The sequence below is a fragment of the Oreochromis aureus genome, linkage group 17, assembly GCF_013358895.1.
Source record: "Oreochromis aureus strain Israel breed Guangdong linkage group 17, ZZ_aureus, whole genome shotgun sequence".
Classification (NCBI taxonomy): domain Eukaryota; kingdom Metazoa; phylum Chordata; class Actinopteri; order Cichliformes; family Cichlidae; genus Oreochromis; species Oreochromis aureus.
In genome coordinates, this window is record NC_052958.1 from 10,139,943 (window position 1) to 10,166,591 (window position 26,649).

General features: G+C 41.7%; 1 protein-coding gene and 1 long non-coding RNA gene across 4 annotated transcripts; one reads left to right on the top strand and one right to left on the bottom strand.

Moving 5' to 3' along the window:
- Positions 1–585: 585 nt before the first annotated feature.
- zgc:113263 (uncharacterized protein LOC503753 homolog) lies at positions 586–21,503 on the top strand. 2 transcript variants are annotated; one of them, XM_031726595.2, is made up of 24 exons: positions 588–828; positions 1,792–1,994; positions 2,080–2,184; positions 3,068–3,163; positions 5,693–5,803; positions 6,452–6,575; positions 7,248–7,707; positions 8,782–8,849; positions 8,939–9,182; positions 9,310–9,476; positions 11,020–11,242; positions 11,332–11,480; positions 13,132–13,223; positions 13,379–13,536; positions 13,611–13,756; positions 15,884–16,136; positions 16,225–16,340; positions 16,419–16,650; positions 16,738–16,871; positions 16,973–17,222; positions 17,485–17,615; positions 18,427–18,679; positions 18,847–18,953; positions 20,769–21,503. In XM_031726595.2, the coding sequence occupies exons 1-24, from the start codon at positions 789–791 to the stop codon at positions 20,774–20,776; spliced, it is 3,870 nt and encodes a 1,289-aa protein (XP_031582455.1). In that variant the 5' UTR covers positions 588–788; the 3' UTR covers positions 20,777–21,503. The 2 variants fall into 2 exon arrangements, with proteins under 2 accessions (XP_039457162.1, XP_031582455.1); XM_039601228.1 differs by lacking the exons at positions 18,847–18,953; positions 20,769–21,503 and having other exon boundaries at positions 586–828; positions 17,485–17,614; positions 18,425–18,581.
- LOC120433973 lies at positions 6,883–26,649 on the bottom strand. Of its 2 annotated transcripts, none has more exons than XR_005608871.1 (4): positions 26,527–26,649; positions 13,110–13,207; positions 7,341–7,499; positions 6,883–7,081 (listed from the first exon to the last, which is right to left on the bottom strand). It is a non-coding gene; the product is annotated as an uncharacterized LOC120433973 (long non-coding RNA). The 2 variants fall into 2 exon arrangements; XR_005608872.1 differs by having other exon boundaries at positions 7,285–7,499.

The window sequence follows — 26,649 nt, forward strand, 5'->3', positions numbered from 1 at the left end:
TTTCAGAAGAGGTTTGGGTCCACTCCATCTCAGTCAGTTTGTCTCTCAATAGGAGTGGTTGGATATTGTTGAAAGCTCTGGTGAAATAGAAAAAACATGATCCTCACAGCACCAGATGTGCACCACAGAGGGAATGGCATCTTCCACACCCGCCTTCTCCTGGTAAGCAAACTGCAGGGGGTCCAGCAGCTTGAAGAATATGAGAAGTCAGTGCAGCTGATCTGAAATCAGAGAGGAGAAACATGGAGCAGGGTTGTTCAGACAGGCAGAGATGAGCACGAAACTGTGATCAGCCATGTGATCAGTTATAGGCGAATGTGCTTACATGCTCTCCAGCAGTAGAAATTGCGGGCCTCAGTAAAGTCTACACTCTGGTTACGGCCCTGACAGCATCCCTCCACAGAAACAAACACAACACTGAGCCAGAGGAAAACCTGGTCGGACCTGATGGCGGTCTGGCGCCATCTAGTGTTATGAAATCTAAAATTTCCTGGTCGATCCGGTCTTCGTCAACCAACCAGGAAAGAGGGCTTGCCGTGATCTGGACTGAGGCGGATGAGACCAGAAACCTTTGTTCTGCCTTTTCCTCCCAGTACCGAGTAAAACCTAGAGAACGTTCATACCTCCAACAACACTGCGCTCGTATTTTGCTGCTTGGCGATCGCAGATGGTCATTTTATTAATCAAACATTTGCAGAATTCATTCATTAGGCTTTATACATACATTTTTTTCCCGATAGCTACAACCCGAGGGGGACAACTGGCCATTTTTTTCTGTCAGCTGCGAAATGGAAATAAAACGCGGAACTGAAAGTGGAAGCAACCGAGGTGCGTGTATCCTAATAAACGGGGGAAAATCACGGTATCTTATCTTATATGATCCCCGATCTTTGTGTTGGTAACAGTGATTTTTACAGTGACCTCAACGATAACGGCGATTGCCTGCTTCTGTTCTCTGTTGATATTCCTGCAGTATTTGGAGAAGGACTCACTTAATCCACAGTTGATCTCATTAGAAAGTGAAGGTTGTTTTCCGTCACTCCGTCAGTGGTTTGGGCTAAACATCTGTGCTATCAGAGCATTACTTCTATTTACTAGCCGTATTACCTCTGCCAGAAATTCAATAGCTTGTGCATCCTGCATTATAAAGGTCAGCAATAAGTCGTGTAATCCGTGTTGTGAGTTTGTGGGGGAGTTTGATGGATGCCGCTGTCAGTGCACCTCGGAGCAGCGCTGTCATGTCATTATTTTACGCAGCACTTTGCCACTACACGTCAAGTTAACTTATGCATCCTGTGCCACCATATAAAGCGTCAGGTGGATGCTGTTCACTCAGGATGCTCAAAGGAAGGCTGTCACAGCTTGTTTGCACTTATTTTGAGGTAGTTTCCCTTTTGTTTGGTTTTTGGTTTTTGTCTTTCTGAGCAGATTTACTGAAATTACTTCCTCTTTTTAGGCAGACAGGCTCACATCACAAAGAAATCCAACATAACAGCAATACGAAAGCACTGCTTGAGATGTGATTTAGTGACTTTCTTGAAAGTTAGGGGAGAATCATCATTGCGAGGTGGACATTCAGATAAGAAAAGGAATGACAAAGCTTTCTAAAATTTTCCGTAAAGCTTGACCTGCTTGCTGATTTGCTAAATTACCTAAGAAGTTCTCACAAAGTTTGAAGCCATCTTGATATAAAGCGCTGCTGCTGTAGGACACACAGTGATGTAGGCCTGTAACAAAACAATAAGACATTTGTCTCTGTTGTGGTTTTACTTCTTCTCTCCTCCTCCTCAGGTAATGACCTTCCCCTCCGTTATCTTCGGCTCCTGGCCCCACCCTTGCAGCTTTTATCAGCTGGAGTGTGGCAAGTTGTGCAGCAGGGACTTGTGGATCACTACGGGATGCTGGAAGAGTTTGTTACCATGGTGACGGAGCTGGTCCCAGAGCTGATGAGCTACAGTCAGAGGGCTCAGCTCATCCTGGGACTCAGGGCCAGGGTCAGTAGTGTTTACGTTTTGGTCATACTGAGAGGAAGCTAAAGCTGTAGTCATTTAAACATATCTGATTTTTACGTATAACCAGCTGGTTCTGGAGATGTGTCGAGGGGAGCATCCAGTGGATATGCAGATCATTCAGCCACATCTGGACAGAATAAAAGCCCCTGTCAGTACTGCCAAGGATCACCACGTAAGTGAACTTTAGCAGGAAAATGCACAGCTGTGTAAAAGCTGAGTGCTAGGTTGACCTAGCACATACCTGCTTTAATCTTGGTATGCAGTGAAGAAGTCATCCTTGTTTTGTTTGGGGGGGGTTTCTCATTAAGTAAAACTAGAGTGAGTTATTATACTAGTACATCTCAAAAAATATATAGTGTCATTTAAATGGGGTTTTTTTGCCATTCAATTAAAAAAACTTTCATATATATTCAAGATTCATTATACGTAGTGAAATAATTTAAGCACTTCTTTGTGTTTGTTTTGATAATTATGACCACATTTTAGAAGAATTGAATAAATTGATTCTCAAATGGTATAAATACCAGTTCAGTCTGCTGACTTGACAGTTGTCCAGATGACGATCATCGACACCCTTCACAAGGAGGTTAATCCACAGAAGGTCACGGCTGAAAAGGCTGCCTGTTCTTAGAGTTCTGTATCGAAGCACATTAACTGAAAGTTTGCTGCAAGGGAATAGTGCGGTGGGAAACTGTGCATGGACAACAGGGAGCAGCTTTGAGAGGATTGTCAGTAAAAGTTGATTCAAAGAATTTGAGGAAGGAGTGGACTGGGGTTGGTGTCAGTATTATTTCCTGGGCATTTCATCTGGAAATCAAGATCTTAGAGGAAAGAGTGGAGAGTCACAAAAGTCAAAGGCTTCAGTGTCACCTCAGCAGTGCCACTGATGTGGTAAATTAACCTCGACTAGGAGCCTTCTTAGTGTTTAAATCCACAGGAAATAGTTTTGAGATTTATTTTAGGAAATATTTTAACTATTTGAGATACTGGATTTCTGATTTTCATGAGCTGTAAGAATATATTCCTTTTTTTTCATGTGTGTGTGTTTATATCAGGTAACCATCAACCATGTGGAGGAATCGGAGGTGAACTTTGTGGAGCTGGTGCATTCGTTACTGGAGGATCCCTCTGAGAGAAAATATTTTTTCCAGGTGAAACATCTCGCAGAGACAAACCAGACACATTCAAGCTTTCAAGAAGACTTCAGTAACTCTGATAACACTCTCTCTCTGATAACAATCTCAGAATTCACAACATGCCCGACCTTGAGGGTAGATGGAGTACAGCATCAAAAGAGTAAATGAGGATCCACTTTTGTCAGCCAACAACAGAAACGTGAGGCTGAAGTGGGCTCACTAAAACTGAGCTGCTGAAGATTGGGGGTGGGGGAGGGTGTAGCCTGGTCTGATGTGTCTTGATTTCTGCTGAGGCACACAGATGGTAGAGTTACAATTTGGCATCAAAAGTGTGTCAACTGTACAGGCTGCTGGTAGCGGGGTAGTCATATGGGGATGGTTTCTTGGCACATTTTTGCCTCTTTTGAACCATTAAGACACCGGTGCTGGTATGAAGCTGTTATGACGCCTCTCAGTTTGTGGCTTTTGTGGCTTTCTTGATCAGAAATGTATAGTACTGGTTCTAGGTTTGTCACCAGCACCAAGATATTTTTTGTCCTTCAACTTGTTGAACTCTAATTCCTGGAGACACAGGCAGAACATCTGGTTTCACAGGCTGTGCTCCCTGGTCTGTTGTTTAAATATAGACGTGTGGTATCGACAGAAACTTTAGAATCTCAGCTAAAAGCTCACAAAATTATTTCTGTGACCGCCAAACACAGCTAAAACGACAAACAATAAAAGATTGCACGAAAAGATGTAAACGCAAAGTGTCGAGTCACCTGCCGGCATGTACGCGGACAAGCAACGTCTCTGCTGAAAGATTCCAAAACTGCAAGTTTGATCATGCTCCAACCAAAATTTACCACACTAAACTAAACACACAATTACCTTTGCTCCCTTGCTTCCAAAAATTCCACCACGATAAAACCGCTCCTGCCGCACACTTCCATCTGCCAGTGTGCTTCAAGAGCAGCTTCCCATCATAAATCGCTGTTTTCTGTCTTATTCACTTGTTTACGCACAGATGCATTACACACCAGTGTGCGTACTTTGTGGCCGTCCGTGTTTTTATTTTTTTATTTTGCAGAAAAGACCTCTGACAATAAAAGCCTAATTTCTGCTATTCAATACCTAAGAAATTTAAGTTTTCGCAGATGGTGCCAAATTGCGAAAAGCTTAGCTATGCTTCCAATAAAACCTCTGTAACTTTGCTCTGTGTCACTTTAGCAGCGTCTATCTTTGTCCAGATGTTGATTCATGGCTTTCTTTAGTTTTTGGTCTCCTGCAGCAGATTTTCAAAGGGGTTATGTGCTATAAGAGACACAAAAAATGAGTCCAGGAAAAAATTCTTCATATTTTTCTTTGTTCCGTCCTCAGTACCTTTGACACAGTGGCATCTGCTGTGATGGTTACACCTAAGAGTAAGTCTCACAAGTGTAAGCTTTATTTTGATATCAAGATGGTTTACACAGAGTTTGTAATTGTAGAGAACTAATCAAATCATTTTGGGCATGACATTTTCAAGCAGGAGCCTCAGAAAGCCCCTGGGGTTTTAAAAGGTTAATCATGGTTTGAATATTACTATGAGATGGAGGTGGTAACAACTTTACATTTTCCAATGGCTACTTCAAGTAAAAGTGGCCTTAAAGTGGCTTTATGAGAGTTCGCAGTGAGTTTAGTGGCCTCCCTAGACACCTTTGGGATGTGGTACAACTGCGAAGCTGGCTGATGTTAGACATGTCAGCACGTGAAATCCACAAAAGAGATGAGGCTGTATATTCATTAGGAGGTGCTTTAATTACGGGTCTCCATAACATAAGGCACAGGTGATAAATAAGAAGACAGCTCCAAGTGTGGAATAAAGCCTGTCTTGTCATAGTGGGGGAAACACATTTATACTGATTTCAGTATGTGTGAGCCAGGTCGGGAGGCTTAGTATAGTTGTGCTGAGATGCTTGGTATAAATGAGCTATCAATATTTATATAAGTTACACCTGCAAATCAGGGAAAGGATTTTAAAAACCCTCAAAAATCAAACCTGCTACACTATCACTGTTGAATCTACATAATGTTTCCTGACAGCACCCCTTTTATAGCTGTACCTCTCTTAACCCTCTTAACCAAGGGCATTCAGTTAAAATTTAAGGAAGTCCAGTTAGGGAAAAGTTCCTCACACAAAGTTGAATAAATTCATTACAACTAAATGCAATATATTTTGAAGTAACCTAACATTTGTATCAGTATCTGTATATAGTTTACAATTGGCTGTCAAATAAAAGCACAAATTCAACAATATTTCAACAATGTTTATTATTAATTAATCGGATGGTACTTTAATAATAAAATAAGAATGAAATGTTCTTTACTCGTTTCAAGTTTTGAGTTTGCATTGAAAATTTACACCAAAAAAAAGTTTTTGAGAAGTCTGTTTTGATATAAAGTTTCAATTTAAAATTAATGAAAATATGTAGTCTATCCATCCACCCATCAGTTTTTTTCTGTGGTCCGTCTATTGGTGACTTAGGCTCTTAATCATTCTATGCCTTTCTTTCTCACTTGTAGGAAATCTTCCCAGTATATTTTGGCTCAAAGTACGATGCAGCACTAGAGATGCTGGTGTGGGAGTTCATATCCAGACTGGAGGAGCTGCTGCCCGTCCCAGACTTCACACAGGTGCTGTGTATCTTTGTGCTCATCCGTGCCAGGCATCACTAGCCTGTTGCATGATAATGATTGTTATATGACACTTCAGCTCTGCTTTGTCTATCCCACTTAACTGTATAAATGTTAACATGTCCAGATTGGAATTACATTAAGAGACATTTAGCGCTACTGTGGAGACAGCATCACATGAACATGTGAATTTATTGTTGATTAGTTTTGCTTGTTTCTTCTTTTTTTAAACCTGTTGTAGTAGTCATATTAACACAGTGTACCTCATCTGTCTCCACTGGCACGTTTCCAAACTGAACAGCCATTAAAGGCTGACTGTAACACAAAGACTCACTCCTGGGGCTCAGCTGTCTGTACCACTGTGGAGAAAGGAGGGTTAACAGGGTGCACGCTCACCAGGGCCTCCCAGAAGGCTCATTCCCTTTTTAGTACTGAGCCACTAGAGAGAAACACTAGAGCAAAGCTAGATTAGAAGCAGTCCAGAGTATTAGAAATAGACGTGTTCACATCAACTATATTTTATTACATGGATCACATATTCTAGCATTAAGTCTCTTCAAATGAATTTAAATTCTTTATTTAATTCTGTGATATAGATCATTTTGGCTGTATAAACAATTAATTTAACTAACTTGATTTTTCTTTCAGTTGGCCGCCTTGCTCAGAGACGCTCCATCATTCCTAGACGACTGTTTGCAAACCCTTTTCCCCCCAGAGGACATGAAGGCTGTACTTGAACACCACAGAAACCTCGGCCATTTTAAAGAGAAAGGTACTGCGGGCACACACTGGTGGGAGATAATTGCACTTCACCGTGTCCTGAAATGTGTCAAGAGAAAGGCTCGTAGCTCAGCGGCACTGTAAATGTGGCGCGAGGGCGTTCTTAGATTCATAAATTGTAAATGTTATTTACAGGTAAAATATTCATGCTTACTCTTTGAACTCTTGTTGTGTGAGTGCAGTCACAGGAGTGCTATATTTTTCTCTCCATTAATTTTGCTACTTAATTCCCCATACTTCCTAAATTATGAGTCACAAAGCCTTGTCATTAAAAAAAAGCTCACTGGAGTTTGTGTCATTCAGTTTTATTTATGCAAGCCATAGTTATTCTCAAGGCGCTTTAGATTCTGTGGTAAAGGCTTTACACTATTATAGAGAGAAGTCCAGTCCCTTTGTGAGCAAGCGTTTGACAACAATGGAGAGAAAAAACTTCTCTTCAACAGGAAGAAACCTCCGGCAGAACCAGGCCCTGAGAGGACAGCCATCTGTCGCCATCAGCTGTTGGGGAGGGAAAGCCAGGAGAGAAAAGTAGAGCAAAGAGAGATCACAAAGAGATGCCTAAACAGCCAGTTTATGTTTATTTCAGTTGGAGTGTCTGACAGCTGTTTTATTTGTGTTTAAGTTGAGCCAGAGCTTTAATAACAGTCTAAACGCTCAATTGTAGATCCCAGATTATTACCCATGGATGACTGCATCCTCACCTCCCTGTCACTGCCTCCTGGGACCAAAACTGTCATGGAAACAGCCTCCTGCTCACCTGCTCTCAAAGACTCCGACCACAAAGGACTTCTCAGTGCTCCCGTCAACGCAAGCAGCACGGAGAAGTCAAGGAGGAGCTCCGAGCCGATCAGGCAAGGACTGAGGGAGACGAGGGACTCTGGCAGTTGGCAGCTGCAGGCTAGAGCTGGAAACATTTCTCAGGAGAGGAAAGTACAAAACATAATTAGCACACTGCCATGCGATGAAACCATAGACCTCACTACATCCAACGAGACTGCAGACACGGATTCAGAAGCCAGTGAGAACAACCAAAGCTTGAGGGCAGCTCGCATTCTCAGGAAGAGGAAGCTGAGCGGAGGTGTGGACATTCCCACAAAGCAGCCCGTGGAGGCTTCAGCTTTCTTGTAAGGTTTCCATATGTTAATATGTGTTTTATTCATTTGTTGCACACAAACGGTCGACACCACAGTGTGCTTTTATGTTTGCGTCTATCCATAACTTTATCTGTTTGATCAAAGTCATGCTAGGATGTAGGTCTGCTGGTCTGCCTTTAATGTTTGGTCCAGACTGAAATCTCTCCCCAGGACATAAATGATTTCCTGTTAAATTTTCAGCAGATGTCTACAACGCAGAGAGCGTGAATACTAATATAGAGTCATGCGAAATAGAAAGTACAGGTTCTCTCATTCACAAGGTTTGTTTATAAAAATCAAGACTTAAAATTATTCAAATACAACCTCAGATGAACAACAAGGCGTGACATATTTCACAGAGTCATTATTAATTTAACAAAAAAAGAGCCAAACTAGAAGAATAAGCAGTGTGTAAAAAAAACAAACTAAGTACACCTTTACCGCTTGCTTGGGTCAGTAGCATCCAGGTGCTGTTCATCAAATTCACTTAAATAACTGATCATCAGCAGGTGTGAGCAGCTCTATAAAAGCAGAAGATCTGGCAGTTTGCTGATCTTGAGCATCCAGGCGTGTGTTAACAAAGAAAGACATCAGCAGTGATCTTAGAGAAGAATAGCTGTTAGCTGTTAATCTGCAAAGGGTAATAAAGCAATTTCCAAACAATGTGAAGCCATCATGCTGTAGTGAGGAAGATTATTTATTTGTGGGAAACGTTCAGGACACTTACTAATCTTCCCTCATTCGAGTTGTCAAGCACAGTGGTGGCGAGGTGATGATTTAGGCATGTTTTTTGTTTCATTTCTTTTCACAGAAAGCTGTGCATAAATAAATGACCTGCAGCAAAGCTATAAAAAAAGAGTGGGCAAAAATTCCTCCACAGTAATGTGAAACATTGATAAAGTTACACAGTGTTATTGATAATGGTGGTTGAATCATAGAGTGCAATAAATTTTTTACACAATGCTTCTGCATTTCAGCTAGAACAGCGTTAAATAAATAATTACATTTGATGACAAAAAGGTTTGTAAGCAAGCAACTCCAATCGTAGTTTTTTAACCTTTGCAGGGAGTCCTCAGTGGATGATGAGAATTCAGGTGAATCTCCTCTCATCTCCATATGGGGAGATTATACAGGTGTGTGCAGTTTATACATAGTTTCAATCTAATATCTGGTTTTGTATTTCTAAGCATAGCTTTAACTGAGGCGTCATGTTTCATTTCAGACTCTCAGGAAGGCTCTTTTCCAGTTGTAACGGACACAAAAGTTCCCTGGTCGGATGAGGAGACGCTCCATCTTCTCGACATCTGGGGGAAGGACTCTGTGCAGCGAGCTCTGAAGGGCTGCTTGAAAAACCGCCACATATTCACCCAAATCGCACAAAAGATGGCAGAGAGGGGCTACATGAGGACAGTGGAGCAGTGCCAGACGAGGATCAAACGACTGAAGAAGTGCTTCCGTCAGAACAAGTGGGCATTTAACGACACAGATTTTGAAGCTCTCGCTGACGTTTGTCAGATACGTTCACTGCGAAGCGATGCTTAGACTAAATCTCCTGTTGTTTTCTCCCTGATCTGTCGCCGGAGGGAACTCCAGGCTGGAGCATAAATTTTACACGCAGCTGGATCAGGTCCTCGGCTCATCGGCTTCCTTGGCCGTTCCTGAGATCACCTACGACGTTGAGGAAATTGTCGATGAAGACGAGTCCCGAGACGGTGATGATGACCTGCAGTTTATCGGACAAACGGGCCATCTGGAAATTGGTACGAGGTCACATATTTGTACTTAAGTTTAACTCTTGCAGCACAGTTGTTAGTGACATGAACAGCTTTTCTGTCTTTTAAGGCTTCATACAATTTTGCATCTGAAAGAAATGCTAAGGATTACAGAATTTTTGCCCGTGCAGATAAAAAGGAAGTAAACAGATGCAGTTAAATTTAAAAAGAAATCTCAGAAAAACTTTATCCATAGGATTAGCCATTTTTTAATTCCACCATACTCCGAAAGAGTCTTAAATTTACTATTTAAAACTAAATTTACTATTTTTCCTCTGACTCATAATGCTTGTCCGTCCAATCTTTGACTCCAGATGTTTTAAGTCTCATTGCTACAGTCGTATAAAATCAAGCACAAAACCGCGCAGGCTGCCATTGCAAACATTTGTGAAAGAGTGGGTCGATCTAAAGAGCTCAAAGAATTCAACAATAATCATAATAATAATAATACATTTTACTCAAGGGTGCCTTCAAGAAACCCAAGGTCACCTTACAAAAGAACAAAATTAATAAAAGGAGCAATAGTCATAAAATAAGTTAAAATTGCAAAACAGAACTTGACAACAGATAAAATCAGCACTAAAGCGAATAAGCCAGTTTGAACCGATGTGTTTTGAGCTTTGACTTAAATACGCGAAGAGTGTCAATATTTCTTATGGCTGGAGGAAGAGAGTTCCAGAGCCGAGGAGCAGAGCGACTGAAGGCTCTGTTCCCCATCGTGATAAGACGTTCGAACAGAACAGTAAGATGATGAGGATCTGAGAGGGCGGGAAACAGTGGTGATATGAAGCAGGTTACACAAACAGGAAGGAGGAGATTTATGGATACACTTGTATGTGAGAAGTAAGATTTTAAAGTTTATCCTGGCTTCTGTGGGCAACCAGTGAAGCTGCTGAAGAACTGGGCTTATATGAGCTCTCGACGGAGTACGAGTTATGATCCGAGCTGCAGAATTTTGAAGAAGTTGGAGTTTATGAAGGGACCTTTTAGGGACACCAAATTAGAGGGAATTGCAGTAATCAATACGGGACGCAATAAGACTATGGACAAGGATGGCGGCAGCATGGGGAGTAAGGAAGGTTAATAATAAAGCGTGATGCTGTAACAGGATGCCTCTGTTGCCTTTGTTGAAATTTCTTCCCTCCTAGATACTCCACACTCAGCTATTAGTGGTATTATTTCAAAGTGAAAGCATTTATTAACCGTAGCAAATCAACCACAAAGTGGCAGAGCATGTGAGGTAGCAGAGTGGGGTTGCTGAGTGCTGAGTCCATAATAGTCGCCCATACTCTGCTAACTTAATGTCTGCATAGTCCAAACTTTAACATTAACATCAGCACGGGAACTGTGTATGGGAGCTTCATGGCTTGGGTTTCCATAAATGAGCAGCTCTTGCAGGTGCAATGTGGAGGTGGTCCAGTACTTTTGTCCACATCATATGTAGAGATGTGTCCATTGTTTTGGACACAGTATTGTTTTGCTCAAAATGGAATGAATACTTCTGACAAAATTCCGTGATTTGTTATTTTAGGAACGAGAAGCGTTCCCTGGACAGACTTGGAGACCTTGGCCCTGATCAACACATGGGGTGAAGATAAGATGCAGCAGGAGCTGAGGGGAATGCACAGAACCGGGCACATTTTTTCCATCATATCCAACAAAATGGCCACGCAGGGTTTCTCCCGGACGCCAGAGCAGTGCCAGACGAGGTTAAAAAGGCTGAAATCGAACTTCAGGCAGTGCTACCAAAACAAGTATGTGTGCTAGGAGTGGAAAGAGTAAAAGAAAAGTTTTCGATTTGTCAAAATAATATATCTGCTCTTCTGTTATCCCTGCACTGTAGCCTGAAAGGACAGGAGCAAGTTCAGTGCAAGTTTTACAACGAGCTGGGAAGAATTCTAGTGAAAGACTTCCCTTCAGTGCCACAGCTGGAAGAAATACCAGGAGAGCCCGAAGAACGCGACTTTCCTGCCTACACTCATCCAGACATGGGTAAGCTCAGTTTCTCTGCTCAGGAGGACCGTTTAGATAAACAGCTTGCTTCCCAATTTGTTTGCACTGATTGGCTATTGTGTGGTCGAGACATGAGCTGACAAGGGATCTATTGAGCTCATTGGTCCTTTTGGGCAAAGAGCCAATGAGCTCCTGCTATGGCATGGCATAGCAGGAGCAATCGCTACTCTTCAGTAAACGTTGGTAAGGTTTTAGTAAAACTAGATTAATTTGTAGTGGATTTCACTGTTTGTGAGCCTCCTGGATTTCTCTGTGGATTTTAATTCTCATTTGTTTGTGCAGTACAGCCAAGCGATGACAGAAAAACTTGTAACTTTCTTTCTCTGCTTCCCACATTACAATTTTGATCATGAGCCAGATGAAGTACTACGTCTAGGCAGTTAAATGTAGGGAGGTACAAGATACATGACCAAAGCTCCACATTATAAAAGTCCCCGTCATTTGTTTTTGTACTTTCTGATTTTGTCCTCTGGGGGGCGCTGTGAACATGTAACAGATATCTGAAGTTAGAAGTGAAAGCTTGTTTTTCTAAATTTTGCACCCACACTTCTTCCACGACTTTGTGTATATTTATTATTATTTCGGTTGTCAGTTTGTTGTATTTAGTAACTGTTTTCTTTATTTATGGTTCAATTTGAAAACCAGAAATTATATTTAACAGCGTAAACTTTTGTGTTGTTTATAACTAACTGACTGAGATACACAGAATGGATATCTGCCTTCAGATCATAATCATCTCACTATAACATAATGTAAACTTTACTGATGGATTATGTGAAAGAAGAGTACATGGCAGCAGAATCTATTTAAACCACAGTGTTGTGCCAAAGCCTTGAGCCACTCATCATTTCCTTATATTCCAAGGATCCAGACTGTTATTCTGAAGTGTTCTTAAACAATAGTTCTTAAGGTCTTTCATAGTTTTTCTTTGAGCACTGAAGCTTTTTCACTCATTTTTAATGCAGTTCTTGTATCTTATTGTTTTCAGAGAAATGAAAGCTACTTAACACTGACCTACGAATCATTCAAGCATAAGACAAAATATATATCTTCTTACAGGATGAACCATTGCAGTATCAATATAATACGTTTTTTAATTATATGAATATAATTAAAAAAAAAAGAATGATATCTTTGGGCACTTTGTTACTAGCAGCACGTTGCAAAATATATCATTTGTAACCTTTTTTTTTTTTGTTGATTCTATGAAAAATGCCAAAAATGCCATAAGATAGTTTGACAGATATAAAGTAGTTTTTTTGCACCGACAAGGTGATTCTCAAAGAGCCTTTTGCTGAAAACTTTGCATGGTTTTGCAGTGTTTTCTTTTTAAAAAATGAGGAAAGAGGACAAGTGAAGGACAGAAGAAGAAGTGGTGAATCTAAAAGCTATCTACATCAGATGAACAGTATCTGAAAGTCATGAAGAATAAAGAAGCTTGTGGCTTCTATGCTGTATTTCCATTTATATTTCCACGTTTCAATAAATCACTGTTCCAATCTTCTGAGCAAAATATAAAGAAATTAGAGGTAGCTCAAGACTTTTGTACGGTATTGTAGTTATCTAAAAAAAAGTGTGAAATAAGGGATTGTGTATTGATGTGTTTACTCTTTTATTTCTGCCTCTTCAGAGTCTGCTGTGGAAATTCAGGAGGACAGGAGGAAAGTCCCTTGGTCAGACAAAGAGACGGTCATCCTTCTGGAGATCTGGGGAGACCCACAGGTAAAGCACAATGTCACAATCCATGCACTCCCCAAAAAACGTTTTGGAAATGTCCATAAATTTCCCGATAATCTCACTTTATTGCTGCTTCATTCTTTATTACTTCACTTTCCTTGAAGTTTACTACTTTTACACGGAATTTAACCTTCCTTCAGGTCCAGCAGTGCCTTAGACGCTACCCACACAACGGTCACATTTTCACTGAAATTTCAGAGAAGCTTGCCGCTAACGGCTACTCCCGCAGCCCTGAGCAGTGCCACACGAGGATCAAACGTCTGAAGGGGAACTATCGCCAGTGTCGGGAAAACATGAGGTAAAAACTGCACGTCTGGAGTCCTGCACTGTTGGAGTGACTTTGTTTTAACGCAGCTGTCTTACTGCCTTTAGCTCATCTGGGACTGACAGAGTCGACTTTAAATTCTATGATCTGCTGGAACAAATTTTGGATAAGCAGCCATCAACATCGTCTACTGTGGTGACAGACTCCATCGAAATATCAGAAGACTCCAACAGTGAATCGGTAACAGAAAGAGGTAAAATTTCTGTCTTCTACCCACCCCCACCACCCCCTCAATGTTAACTCAGAATGGAAGATTGTTTTAATGCTTTTTCATGCACCATAGCTCAGAACTCCTTAAGACCTATTCATATCTATTATGAATGGGCTTTAATTTGCCAAGTTCCTGGTACAAAGTCCATGCGATGTGACAATCTTGCAGGCGAATGCCTTTTGAATACACTGCAAGTGAGTGTGAATCATGTCTCCTACCTCCTGCTCCCACCTATTCGGAACCATGATAACAGGGTTCTTGCTGATCGGAGCTGGCTTGGCCCTGGCTTATCGAAGAATTAAGAAAGCGGAACCGGCTGTTCAAACCCCCACAAGGCTGCCCGCTGGGATTGAAACAATGGGACGAGGCGTGAGTTCTCAAAATGGGCTCATTGAGTGCAGCACAGATAAGATCTTGGAGAAGCTTACGGCTGCAGTGAATACTCAGAATAAGACCTCTGAGCGCAAACTGGATTACATCTTGAAGAAGCTCACTGCGGTCATGAGTTCTCAGAATCGGCTCTTTGAGCACAAGAATGACAACATCACGGAGCGTAAGGTTGATAACATCATGGAGCTCACGGCTCTCCAACAGGAGATTGAGAGACCAGTGTCGGACTGTTAGAACAACTTTGAAATTCTCATGACTTGTTCGCACTAAAGTAAAAACCACCATCACTTCATGCGGATACCCCTTCGGCGCCAGCTGCGGTCTCAAGGCTGGAGCTGAACAACAACACCCTGATACGGACTGTGTTTAGACTGTTCTTCCCATTCTATGCAAGGCCACCTGGGTTGGCTGGAAGACTGTTTACTTAGCCTGGCAGGGCGAAGGACACTGTCTCAGCTGAACTCTGGACATATATACACACACACACACAGACATATATATACACATGCAGATGTACACTCATCCCCCCTCCCCCTCCAAACGCCTTCGACGCTTATTCCCCTCCGATGCTGACGGTGGATCAAGGAGACCAGCGCTTATGCTGCAGGCCCGGATGTACTGTCTACATTGGCTGTCTCTCACCCTTTACCCGCCCCTGTTGCTTGTCATGTGTTTCTTTGGTGTATTAAGAGTTTTTTCATGTGCTATGTGCAGAGGTGTTTTTTTTCTGTTCTCAAACTGATCTCCCTGTTGGAGCTCAGTCTGGGGGGAGTTATTTTTTTTTCTCCTTATCTTTCCTCATGTGGTGCTTTTTCCATTGTTATACTTCTCTGACCTGTCTTCCCCATGTGATGTTTTTGTGTAATGTATGTATGGTCGGAGGGAAAGATGACGCCGCCATTGCGTACAATAGGTCGGCAGCCTTAACATGAAATTTCCCCTTGTGGGACTAATAAAGGTATCTTGTCTTATCCTGCACACACAGATGACAACCTCGCCTTAGCAAAACGTAAAATTTCCAGAAACCAGAGCTTGTCTGACACAGAGTATCTCCTTTTCCGTGCTGCATGTGAGAAAGGAAAGGAAAGGAAAAGAAAGCGTAAACACCTCATGCACTGCAGGCTCAGTTTTTGCACTGCAGGCTCCTTGTTCTCCACCTGTTTTCTCCTTTGTCTTTCTCCAGACTGCATAGAACATAAGCCTGCTGAATTTGCACCCAAAAATCTCCATAAAAGCCTAAATAACTCTTGAGAATGAAATAAGCAACAAAAAAAATTGCACAAAAATCACTTAAATACCGATTAGCATGCAGCTTCTATTATCACAGAACCTTTGTGTTCAGTTTGTGTTGGAGTTTTTATTTTACACAGAACAAAACTGCTGGATTCACACAGGGGTAAGATCAATAACAACTTCTTCAATCCAATTACTGTATAACAAATTACCAGAGGTCCCTGTGTAATACTAGATCCATGCTAATAGGCCTCAAACAATAAAAAGAATAGGAGTAAATGGAGGTGAGCCCCAAATGCTTTCAGTAACTACATAATTTAAGCCAATTACTGTATGTGCGGACGGTTATGACAGCTTTAGACTAAAGTGTAGTGAAAGTAAAAATGTATTCAACACACAAGTTAAAAAGACTGAGTTTCCCTAATCACATTTTGCCCATTTTGGATGTTTTATACTCATGTTAAATTTCCCTGTCTCCTTCACAAGACGCTGAAATCAACATGTCAGCTGAAAAGCCAGCAACCAGCTCTTGGACAGACGAGGAGACCCTGGCACTTATCGATATTTGGGGTGAAGAAGATCTCCAGAAGGCTCTGAGAGGTTTCGTCCACAACGGCCACGTTTACGCAGACATTTCCGAAAGAATGCACGACCTCGGTTTCTCGAAATCCTCGGAGCAGTGCCGCTGGAAGGTGAAGTCTCTGAGGAACAACTTTCGACAGTGCTACGAAAGGAAGAAGTGAGTTCAGTCTTTCCATCGGTTGACCTGTTTTTGTATCCCTCTCTGTGAGTGATGCCTCCATAACTGCCGTTTTCATTCTCGCTAGATCTGGAAGAAAAGTTGATTACAAGTTCTACAACCAGCTGGAACAAATACTGGGACAGGAGGCGGTTTCTCTTGACGAGTATGATGAAAGGGATGAACAAGAGGAGCAGGATTCAGGTACAGAACACGCGCTCCGCATTAGATTAAAAATCAGCCACAAGTCAGACATCTTACATGCGTGTCTACCTGCTGCAGGTGCCGATGGTTTGAACACCACGTGGACAGAGCAGGAGACGGTTGCTCTCATCGAGGTGTGGGCCGCAGATGATGTGCAGCACGGCCTGAAAATATGCGTCCGCAATAGTCACATATTCGCCGAGATATCTGAGAAAATGGCCGCAATAGGCTACCTGAGGACAGCGGAGCAGTGCCACTCCCGGATTAAAAGGTTGAAGAAGACTTACAGGCGTTACTGCAACAGCCGCAGGTAAAAAACAACAATGCATGCTTTATGCTTTTTGAGATCCAGGCTCGAATGTTGTTGGCCAGCTGACCGTGGATTTATGCTTTCCAGAAATGGAGGGCGGCCCACGGCGTTCCGATACTTCAACCTCCTTGCTCCGGTGCTTGGCGACGAGTCTATGTTTGCCCCTGTGGACAGTACCGATGCCACCTTACAACCTTTGATGGACAATGAGCCTGTCTTATGTGGGTTTACACAGCCAGTCAATAATACACAGGGTTACCGTGCATATATGAACTAAACTGCCAAAGATGAACACAATAATAAAGTTGTTACCTCGTTTTAGATGAGCAGCCCTCGACCAGCCGCCTCCTGGTCGACCTGAGCCGAAAGATGCCCTGGTCGGATCAGGAGACTCGCACACTGCTGGAGATCTGGGGTGAGGACGGCGTTCAGCTCACACTGAAGGGCTGCCTGAAGAACCGACATGTGTTTGACTACATCTCAGAGAAGATGAACGACCGAGGATTTATAAGGACCTCGGAGCAGTGCTACACCCGCATTAAGCGTCTTAAATATGGCTTTCTCCATGAAAAGTCAGTAACAACGAGACTTTGATTCTCACTTATTCTAAACTTGTTTATATGTTTAGTGTTTTTAGTATTGGTTTTGCTTTTAAAATGTTTAAATTTGACACGATCACGGGTGAAGGTCCATGTGAAGTCATGACGATCTTCCTGAAGAGCTCAAGAAAAAACTCAACAGAGCATAAAGATGCTCTTTGTCGTTTACAGTAATTGCTATAAAAACTGTAATTAGAGTAATGGTTTTAACTGTGAGTTTGTTTTACAAATGTAGGGGGGAATTTAAATTCTTCAATGAGATGGAAAAAATCTTCAGGAAGGAACTGAAAGTCGACGACGCGGCCACAGACAGGTCGGTTGCAGATGACCCAGATGACTACATACTCGAACTGGGCCCCAAAAAAGGTGAAACTATATGGAGTATGTCACAGTGGGGGGGGGGACCCAAATTCAGGACACGGGCACAGGAGGCAGACTGTTTCAACCAAGAAAACCCTTATTAGGCCAAGAGTAAAGTCTAACAACTCTTCTGTCTTCTTTGGCTGCGTTTCGATTTTATTCAGGTGACAGGTTGGCAACAAGGCTGAAAATCATCTGAAAATAGTTTATACAGGTGAAAACAACTGACAAACATGAATAAAAGACAGTCAGGCAGGGGGACAAGTCTTAACTGAAAGATGAGATCAAGCGAATTAAAGCTACTACAAATAATAGCAATCAAGACATGAAGCCAAATTGTAAAACTGAAACGCAGAATAACCATGAAGTGAAAGCAGGAATCAAAGATCCACAGTCTACTAGACTATTAAAGAAATGTTTAAAAAAGGAATCTAAAAGCTCAACAAACACTAAAGAACTAAAATAAAGTCAGAAACAAGACGAAAACCCTGGGATCATGACAGAGTACATGTTTAAGAGTGTGATGTGCAGAGATTTGGTAACTTCAGAGGGATAAAGCTGACAAGCCATACCATGAAGATATGGGAAAGAGCAGATGAAGCTATGTTAAGAGGAGATGTGACGATCAGTGAGCAGCGGCATGGCTTCATGTTAAGAAAGAGCTGCACAGATGTGATGTGTGCTTTGAAAGTGGTGATGAAGGAGTATAGAGAAGGTGGATCTGTGGATCAAGAGAAACCATATGATTGGGTGCTAAGAGACAAAATGTGGAAATGCATGAGGAAAGAAATCAATCAGAATGTTTTTTTTCTTATAGTCCCCTCAGGTAACCAGTGGGTGCCCGACAGCACTAAGCTGCCCTGGAGCGACGGAGAGACCGAGGCCCTCCTGGACATTTGGGGGAGCGAGGAGATCCAGGAGAACTTAAAGGGCAGCGCCAAAAACAAACAGATCTTCCTCCAGATCTCTCAGGTCATGACCAGCCAGGGCTACCTGCGCACTCCTGAACAATGTCAGTCCAGGATAAAGAGGCTGAGGGCTAATTTCAGGCACTTCCTAGAAGGCAGAAAGTAAGCTCAGCAGTTCATTGTTGAGAGGTTACAGGGCACCGTGAGGTGGTGGGATCATCCATAATGTAGACGTATTTTTATCTTCTGAGCATATTCATACCTCAGAGTTATCAGATTGTAGCTTTTTGTCTTCTCATCAGTTCTGATGTTCTGTGTCGTGTTTTCAGAGGAGAGAAACAAGAATGCAAGTTTTTTGAGAAGCTGGTGCAGATATTTGGCAACAAGTACATAATAAACTCAGATCCACTGGCTGACGATACAGCTGAAGTCATAGGTAAGTCTGACAAAGGCGTCTGTTATTTTAGCACTGATACAGCAGCTTTAAAATTGCTGCTGTATCAGTGTAGGGTTTACTTAATTTTTACACCGATGGAAACAAGTTATAAGTCTGTTTCCTTTTTGCAGTGCTTAAACTTCATTATTGCTTTTGCTTTTGTAAATCTAGATGTTGCACAGATATTGCGTCATTGATCAATTAAGGACTTGGTCCATAAGTATTGAGACAGTGAGGCAGTGTTTGTAGTTTTGCCTCTGTATTACCACCGCAGTGCAATTTTAAGGAAATAATAAAGATGTCTATGAGGTTCAAACTTTAACTGTCACCTGTTTTCAAAGGCTTAAAATGAATTAAATAAGCTAACATAATTTTAAATACGAGGATTTCTTTTTCATACTTTGATGAAATTCCTTTGCAGTCAGTGAGTCTCTGAAATCTCAGAGACCTCACCAAAGGCTGCCTCCCAGGCCTTTACTGCAGCCACCTTCAGTTGATGCTTGTTTGTGGGTCTCTCTCTGCCTTCAGTCCTGTCTTCAGTTACTGAACAGCGTGCTCTGTTGTCGACTGAGATCAGGTGGCTGACTTGGCCTGACGTTTACGTTGGATTCTCTTGGGCTGCTTTTTCAGTATGCTTTGCATCATCATCTGTTTTCAATGTGAGGCATTGATAGATCAGTTTTGCAGCATTTGGCTAAATCTGAATCTATCAGCAGTCACATCATAAGTAAACACTAACAGTCGGGTCAAAGATGCCCATGCCGTAACATTGCTTCCACCTTGCTTCAGATCTTGAGCTGTTTCTCTCCTTCTCCTTAATTTCCTCCTCCCACCATTCTGGTATGAGTTCAGAGTTGCTGAGGCTCTTTTACATGTTTTCTGCCAAAGTCTAAATTGGCTTTCTACAGTTTAACCGGTGGTTTGAACGTTGTTGTAAATGATGCACCTAGCTCCTGAAGAGCAAGTTTGATAACTTGAAGCTGGCCATAACTCTGTCATCCTCCACTTTAGTTGTCCTCTGTGGGGGGGGTTTTCTGAGTTAGCCAGTTCCTTCTTAAGATTTCACCAGATTATTGATTTGGGCACTCCTGAATCTTCTCCCCTGTCTCTCTCTGATCGGTTTATTTTACTTTTTCAGCCTAATGATGGCTTCCTTCACTTTTACTTACAACTTTGGGCCTCAATAAGAGTTCCAGTAAATAGTTACCAAATGAAGGTTCGACACATGGAATTGACTCCAGATCTTTTATCTTCTTGGTTTTTAATGGAGCAATGAAGAAACAAGGATCACCTTCTTGTCGGCTGCTTGTTCGATTATTGTTGGGCCTCTGTGCATGAATATGGCTACATCTTCTAAATAGTTGATGAAATCTTTTTGTAAAACCCAAGGAATTAAAGCTGAAAGTTTGCACATCAATCACATCCTGACTTATTTAAAATCCACTCTGGTAGTGTGCAGAGGCAAAACTACAAAAACTGTGTCTTTGTCCAAAAACTTTTGATCCTAACTGCAGCTCCACATTTTGAGAAAAGTGTTCATTCATGAGTTACTAAATATAAGATCAACAGCTTTCTTGTAGTGCAGAGCTAGCCACCATCACCTGTTCCCAGTCTCCCCTGGCTGTGTTTAACTACTTAACTCATGAACTTGGGAATAGTAAGAGAGTTAGTGAGTTAATTTAAAACAGTACACAGAGTATTTACTTCTTAGAACAGCAAACCAGCTCATTTACATATCTTCTTCTTTTGGAAACTTGTTAACTGGGATATTTGTCAGTCTCAGTTTAATATCTAAAATGTTCCTCTCTGATCCAGAGGCATGAAACCATCCACGGTGAAGATGACGCAGCAGCAGCAGAAGGACAAAGAGGAACATCCAGAGCAAGAACAAGAAACCGATCTTTACTGCTGTGTTGTTTACATGACAAAAGAGGGTCTGTCCTGTCTCACTCAAATGTACATTTCCCTCTGTTACCTTCTGCAGACACAAAGACCTATTTCAGGTAGCAATTCAGTGTGTGTGTGTGTGTGTGTCTGCGTGTGTGCGTGCATGTGTGTCCCTCAGCTTGAGTGTCTTATTATTTAACATAGCCATGGAACAAAAACAGTGATACTCAGGATTCGAGGGACAGAAATGAATCTTTGATCCATTTGAATTCACACAAAATGCTCTGAACCTCCAAAAAAATGTTTTTCCTAGTAAGTTTATTATTTTGTACTTGAAGTTAAAGTGAGTGAATCGAAGCACAAGAAGAAAAAAACTGAAAAAAAATACAAGTGAGGCCTTTGTTATAGCCTCGCTGTTTGCCCTTAATTTATGTCTCACTTCTTAAATCTTGCGTATTTACACTTGTTTTTTAAAGTCTGTGTAGTGAAAGTTGAGCTCTTAAGTACTCAGTAGGAGTTAATGTTGTCCAGAATTTTATTTATTTAAATTATTTACATGTATATTCCAAAGTTTTACACTTTAAATATGTTAACACTTCGACCTTACTGAAGTACATGTAGAAGGGGTTTTTTTCATATCCATTAAAAGAAACATGAAACATGTCGTTGTGGAGTTTTTTTCATTTCTCCTGCTGATTTTTCAGCTTTATTCTTATTATATATCCAGTAGCTTGGATGGTCGTTGAATATTTTATTACATCCCTAAGAACTCGAGGAAAATGCTGTTTGTTAGGTGGTTGTTTAACAGGAATTATATTAGAAATTATGTTTATATTTGACCATCAATTTGTTAGTTTTGTTATATCGTACTTAAGCACAGCACAAAGATAACAGACGGGCTTACTCCAAGCAATAAAAGCAGGTCAACAGGAACAACGGTCAAGCTTAACTGTAAGGAGCAGGGGAAGATCATGCCATAATAGGTGTTTTGCCAACTGCTTCAGAAAGCCTTTATGTTTTAAAGACATGGAGCCTGTCCCAGCTACTATAAGGCAACATTCACACCTATGGGCAATTTGTCAGTTACACAGTAACCCTGCTATATCTTCATTCTTGACTATAATTAGAACCATGACTTGCAAAATAATAGCTATATAGTGCAAAAGAGTACTGATGAGTGTGTAAATTTATCAGGAAAAAAATTTCTGTGGTCACAGACAAGAAAGCAAGAACCTCGGTACAACCAGATATTTTTTGCAGATCTTTTATCTTTCTGTGTTTGACCAGGGTGTTTGGCTGCATTCCTTGACTTCAAGTAAGTTGTTACACACTCCACTTCACAACTCATTCAACATTTATTTTAAGCTTAATATGTCAGTGCAACAGTGTTTTCTGTGCATGAGTTGAACATTTGGTGATAGACTAGTTTTTGCCCGTATGATCAAGCTTTGTGAAATGAGGAGTAAATTTGTGAGACGGTTTATTCATTCATGTAATGTAGCTAACGGGGTGATACATGGTGGATATTGTCAGACACATAAAATGAGTCAAATCTCAGAACGATTAAGATAATGCATTTTGTTATGTATAATATTCACAGTATTTTCTTCTTTGCTTTGCCCATTCTGGGATTCTTGTCCTGCAATGAATTTGGAATTGGAGTCCACTCCTCTGCTCTTTCTAAGAATGATACAAATACAATTGGCATTCTCCGCAGATTCTAACTCTTTGGTTTGGAGTGCTTAACTTGAGAGTACTTTATCTCAGGCACTTTGTGGAAGTGATCCAGCTCTGTGTTGGAACAAACAGTTCCAGGTTTCAGACTGTTTCACGGATGAAGCTTTTGACATGTCAGTGCCGTATATTGCAAACCACACTAGCTCCATCTCTCTTCTTAATTTTGTCTACAATGTTTGCCAATTTTAGTCACCTGGTGTCGCTCATGTTACAGTGAAGTCTTTTCAGGGTCCTGGACTAGTAAGAGACCCAGTTGGAGGGGGGGGGATGTGACCACCAGGGGACTCCACTCACACCCAGCGAGAAGGTAAGTGAAGGTAATGTTTTTGGGTTGTAGGAGGTGTTTGCCCCACCTTGTGAGTTCAGTTGTGTGAACCTGAGATTAAAGTTGGAGTATAATGTGATGAGCTCTCGTGTCGTTTTTACGTACCTCCACTATATATTATCATAACTCTGGATTTAGTAGCCTGTCATTAAAATTTAACAACTAGTGTATACTTTGAAGTCTGAACGTTCAACACGAGCTGAAATAGAGAGTGGCTGCAGCTTGTTGCTATGTCAGCTTGTGATTTGGAGTGTGGCCTGTCCATTTGCAGAGTGTAACAACCAACCACCTGTGTGAAATCTGAAATGCCCATGGTGTTGATTCAAAATGTGCTCTGGCACAATCATAGGTATCGGTTGCTACTGAAAACAAGAAGTGAAGCCGGTCGGCGCTATGGGCTGAACCATTTGTTAACTGGGGGGGGCGGCAATATATTCAATTTTAACTGTAGCTGGGCTCAAAGTGTTAATGCTATCTTTTTTTAATAAACACCATTTTCATTGTCATTGTCATATGAAAAACTAGGGTGGCACTAGGGGTGGCAAGAGATCATTTTAGGGTCGCACATGCCACCACATGCTATCGTGTCATGTTATCGTGGTCATCTGATTGTTAGGATTTTCTTTCTATCTTTATAGCTCTATATGAAACAATTCAACTTGTTACTAAAATTTCTACAATTTGTCATACATAACAGACAGTGCAGTTAACAAATTACCCAGAAAATAACCTCTGCACAAAGGGATGAGGACGCTTGACAAACTTTATTTATGTGCCTTGATCTTTTCTTCATCAGTACTTAAAGCACCAAGCAACATGTGACTTGCAGCTTGCTCGTGTTGCCCACTTGATGGCGCCAGTGGACAACAGAAATCACCTTCCACTAATTAAAATTGATTTTCAAGAGTATTTTGAAGCCACTTTAGTGGGTTTTTCAGTGCTGAATTTGAAAACAAAATGCTCAAAAATACACATTTATGATTGCATGCTTGAATCTCATTTTTGTTTTCAGTGTTTTCCTGTCTGATCATTCTTGTGTTACTGAAAGTATTCAGCGGTGTCAGTCTGTGTGAAGATGCAAGCAAGGAAACTATACAGGTCTGTCACTGCTACAAATGTGCTTCATGTAAAACTTATATAGTGCGTTGAAATAGGTCCGTTCACACAGACTGAGGAGCAAACACTTACACACACAAATACACAGCTCTCAAGAGTCAGGACAGTAATTACATGTCTAAATCTGACAGAGCGTCCAACCACCACTGTCTGGCTGCCTGCCAGTGTGTGTGTGTGTGTGTGTGTGTGTGTGTGTGTGTGTGTATTACTTATGCTCTGAGGACATAACTCTGTTTGCAATGTCACACTTGCCTCTCTTTTGTGGACAAAAAGCAAATCCCCATCAAAACAATTAAAGTTTTAGTATGAACAATTAGCTTGAAGTGAGGGAAGGTGTTGGAGAGTTTATCATTGAGGTAAGTTTAGCAAAGCAGAGATCATAACCATAGACATAGTAGTGAAATTCATGGTAGTCAATGCAGTGTGTGTACGTGTGGTTGTGTGTCCGTCTTTGGTAGAGACAGAGACAGGCTGGCTGGAATCTGCTGAGGGAGGACCTATGCTAAGGGTGTCACTGCGTTCAAGAACACATTTATATATACACACAAGTGCTGAGCAGTGCCACATCACCCACCACACTGCTATGTCAACTTTGCACACACTAACACACATGTCACTTACATCCTTGGTTCCGGGTTCACTGACCCTGTTTCATATTATTCTGACTATGACTGAAATTGTGGTGACTTTTGTTTTCGCTGATGTCATTAATGTGTCACATTTGGGGGGGGTGAGGGGGGTGTAATGACTGAAATGTCTCCATAACAATTGGATACATTGTAAAACACTTCAGTTTCCCTCACCATGATCTCAAAGAACTTTGAGCCCTTTTAGTGTGGCCTTGCTATTTCATGTGATAGACTCAAGTGTCATAAAACCAAAAGGAAGACGGACAAAAAACAAAACAACAACAAGAACATAAGAAATGCATGGAGACACAGAAATGATAAAGGAACAAGAGGGAGATTTAAAAAGCAACCATTTGAGTAAATCTTTAATACCAAGATGCTAACTGGGGTCCACCCCGCTTCTTCTAACCCGCTTTGATCTGGCTGTTGGATGGCAGCGGTTTGCTCATGTGGATCCCCTCCATTTGTCTAAACTCTTTACTTTCATATTTCTCATAGACCTCAGGCTTCAGCTGGAAACCCTTCATCAAGGAAATAAAAAGTATAGTGGCGCTTCTCTCACAGTGTGACATTAATATCTCTGTTAATGCCAGAAGCACTGTACATGGGCTCACGACAATAGTTTTTTTGTGCTTGAAGATTCCCTTCACTGTATTTCTCCTGTTCAGAGGCAAAGCCAAGAACCAGAACTAGCCAGCCCCTCATGACTGTAGGAACAGATGACCAGTTTATGAGGAACTGAAAGACAATGACATCTGGCTGTTTCAGGTTATAATGCTCTTGTTATGTCATCCACCCATGTCAGTTTGATCTCCTCTGCAAAGCAGAAGTTCTCAACTTTCTTAACTCTCAGTAAATCCTGATGCAGAGGAGATCAAAGGACGACTTTATTCTGCCCAGGCCCAACCCTGGAACAAAACTGGAGGGGTGCTCGAGGGCACACGCCTGGTTGCTCGACTAAAGACTAAAGACACACAACACGAAGAGAGGCAGTAAGGCCCGGGTGAACGAAGTCGGGACCAAAAAGAACAATGGAGGGAACTAAAAATACAGAAAACTACACAAGGAACTAACCGTCAAAATAAAAGCAGGAACCGAAGCAAAAGAGGGAGCAGGAATAAACTCACAGACAGCAATGACACGCAGAGAATGAGAAAACGCAGGAGGGACGTGAAATAAGAGAACAAGAATGAAGCGTTACAACCAAAAGACTATGACACTAGCTCTCTGGGTCCCCAACATTACTCACCCGGGAGAGATTTCCTCATTAGATATTTTGATGCTGCTGCTGCTGCTGCTGGGGCTTGATGCTTTGATTTATGGGTATTCAATTAAGCTGAGATATCCTGGCTGTGAAGGCCTTATGGCTTATGGTTGGCATTGTTTTCATGCTCTTTAGTAACGCCTCATGTCTTTTGGCTGTGACACTGTGATCATGGGGCAGATCATGTCGCAGAGCATGATATTAATGTCACATGCAGGGAAGCATCTGCATGCTACCGTGTGTATACCAGTGTTTTCGAAGCACATAACAGAAGGGGGCATGGTGTAGTTTTGTAACATGCCACTGAGTCATTCCTCTACCCGGAGGGCAGACATTTTCACCTTACTCCAACAGGCAGGCTCACGTTTTCTCTGTCTCTCTCTCGCTACGCCTTTTTCTGTGTGCATGTGTGTGTCCAGACTAGATACTGTCACAGTCATCCTATCACGCCCGCAACTGTGCGTCTTAATGCTTTTCTTCTACTGCAGGCAAGTATGTGACATGCAGAAAATGAAGGTGTAAATACATGACTGTGTGTGTGTGTGTGTGTGTGTGTGTGTGTGTGTGTGTGTGTGTGTGTGTGTGTGTGTGTGTGTGTGTGTGGCGCCTCCCTACCTTGGGGTTGTTGTATGGGCTTGTTACAGCAACATTCCTCCACTCAGCTGCTTCTGAACAGTACATTCCACAAAGAGAGGGAGGAAGGAAAAAGAAGAGAGTGAGTATAGAACGAGGAAGGAC

Bases quoted from the DNA above. Each gene is read 5' to 3' on its own strand.
- zgc:113263 (XM_031726595.2), top strand. From the start codon at position 789: ATGGAAATAAAACGCGGAACTGAAAGTGGAAGCAACCGAG. The intron at 9,477-11,019 runs GTACGAGGTCAC...TTGTTATTTTAG, and splicing joins AACGGGCCATCTGGAAATTG to GAACGAGAAGCGTTCCCTGG. The intron at 11,481-13,131 runs GTAAGCTCAGTT...CTGCCTCTTCAG, and splicing joins CTACACTCATCCAGACATGG to AGTCTGCTGTGGAAATTCAG.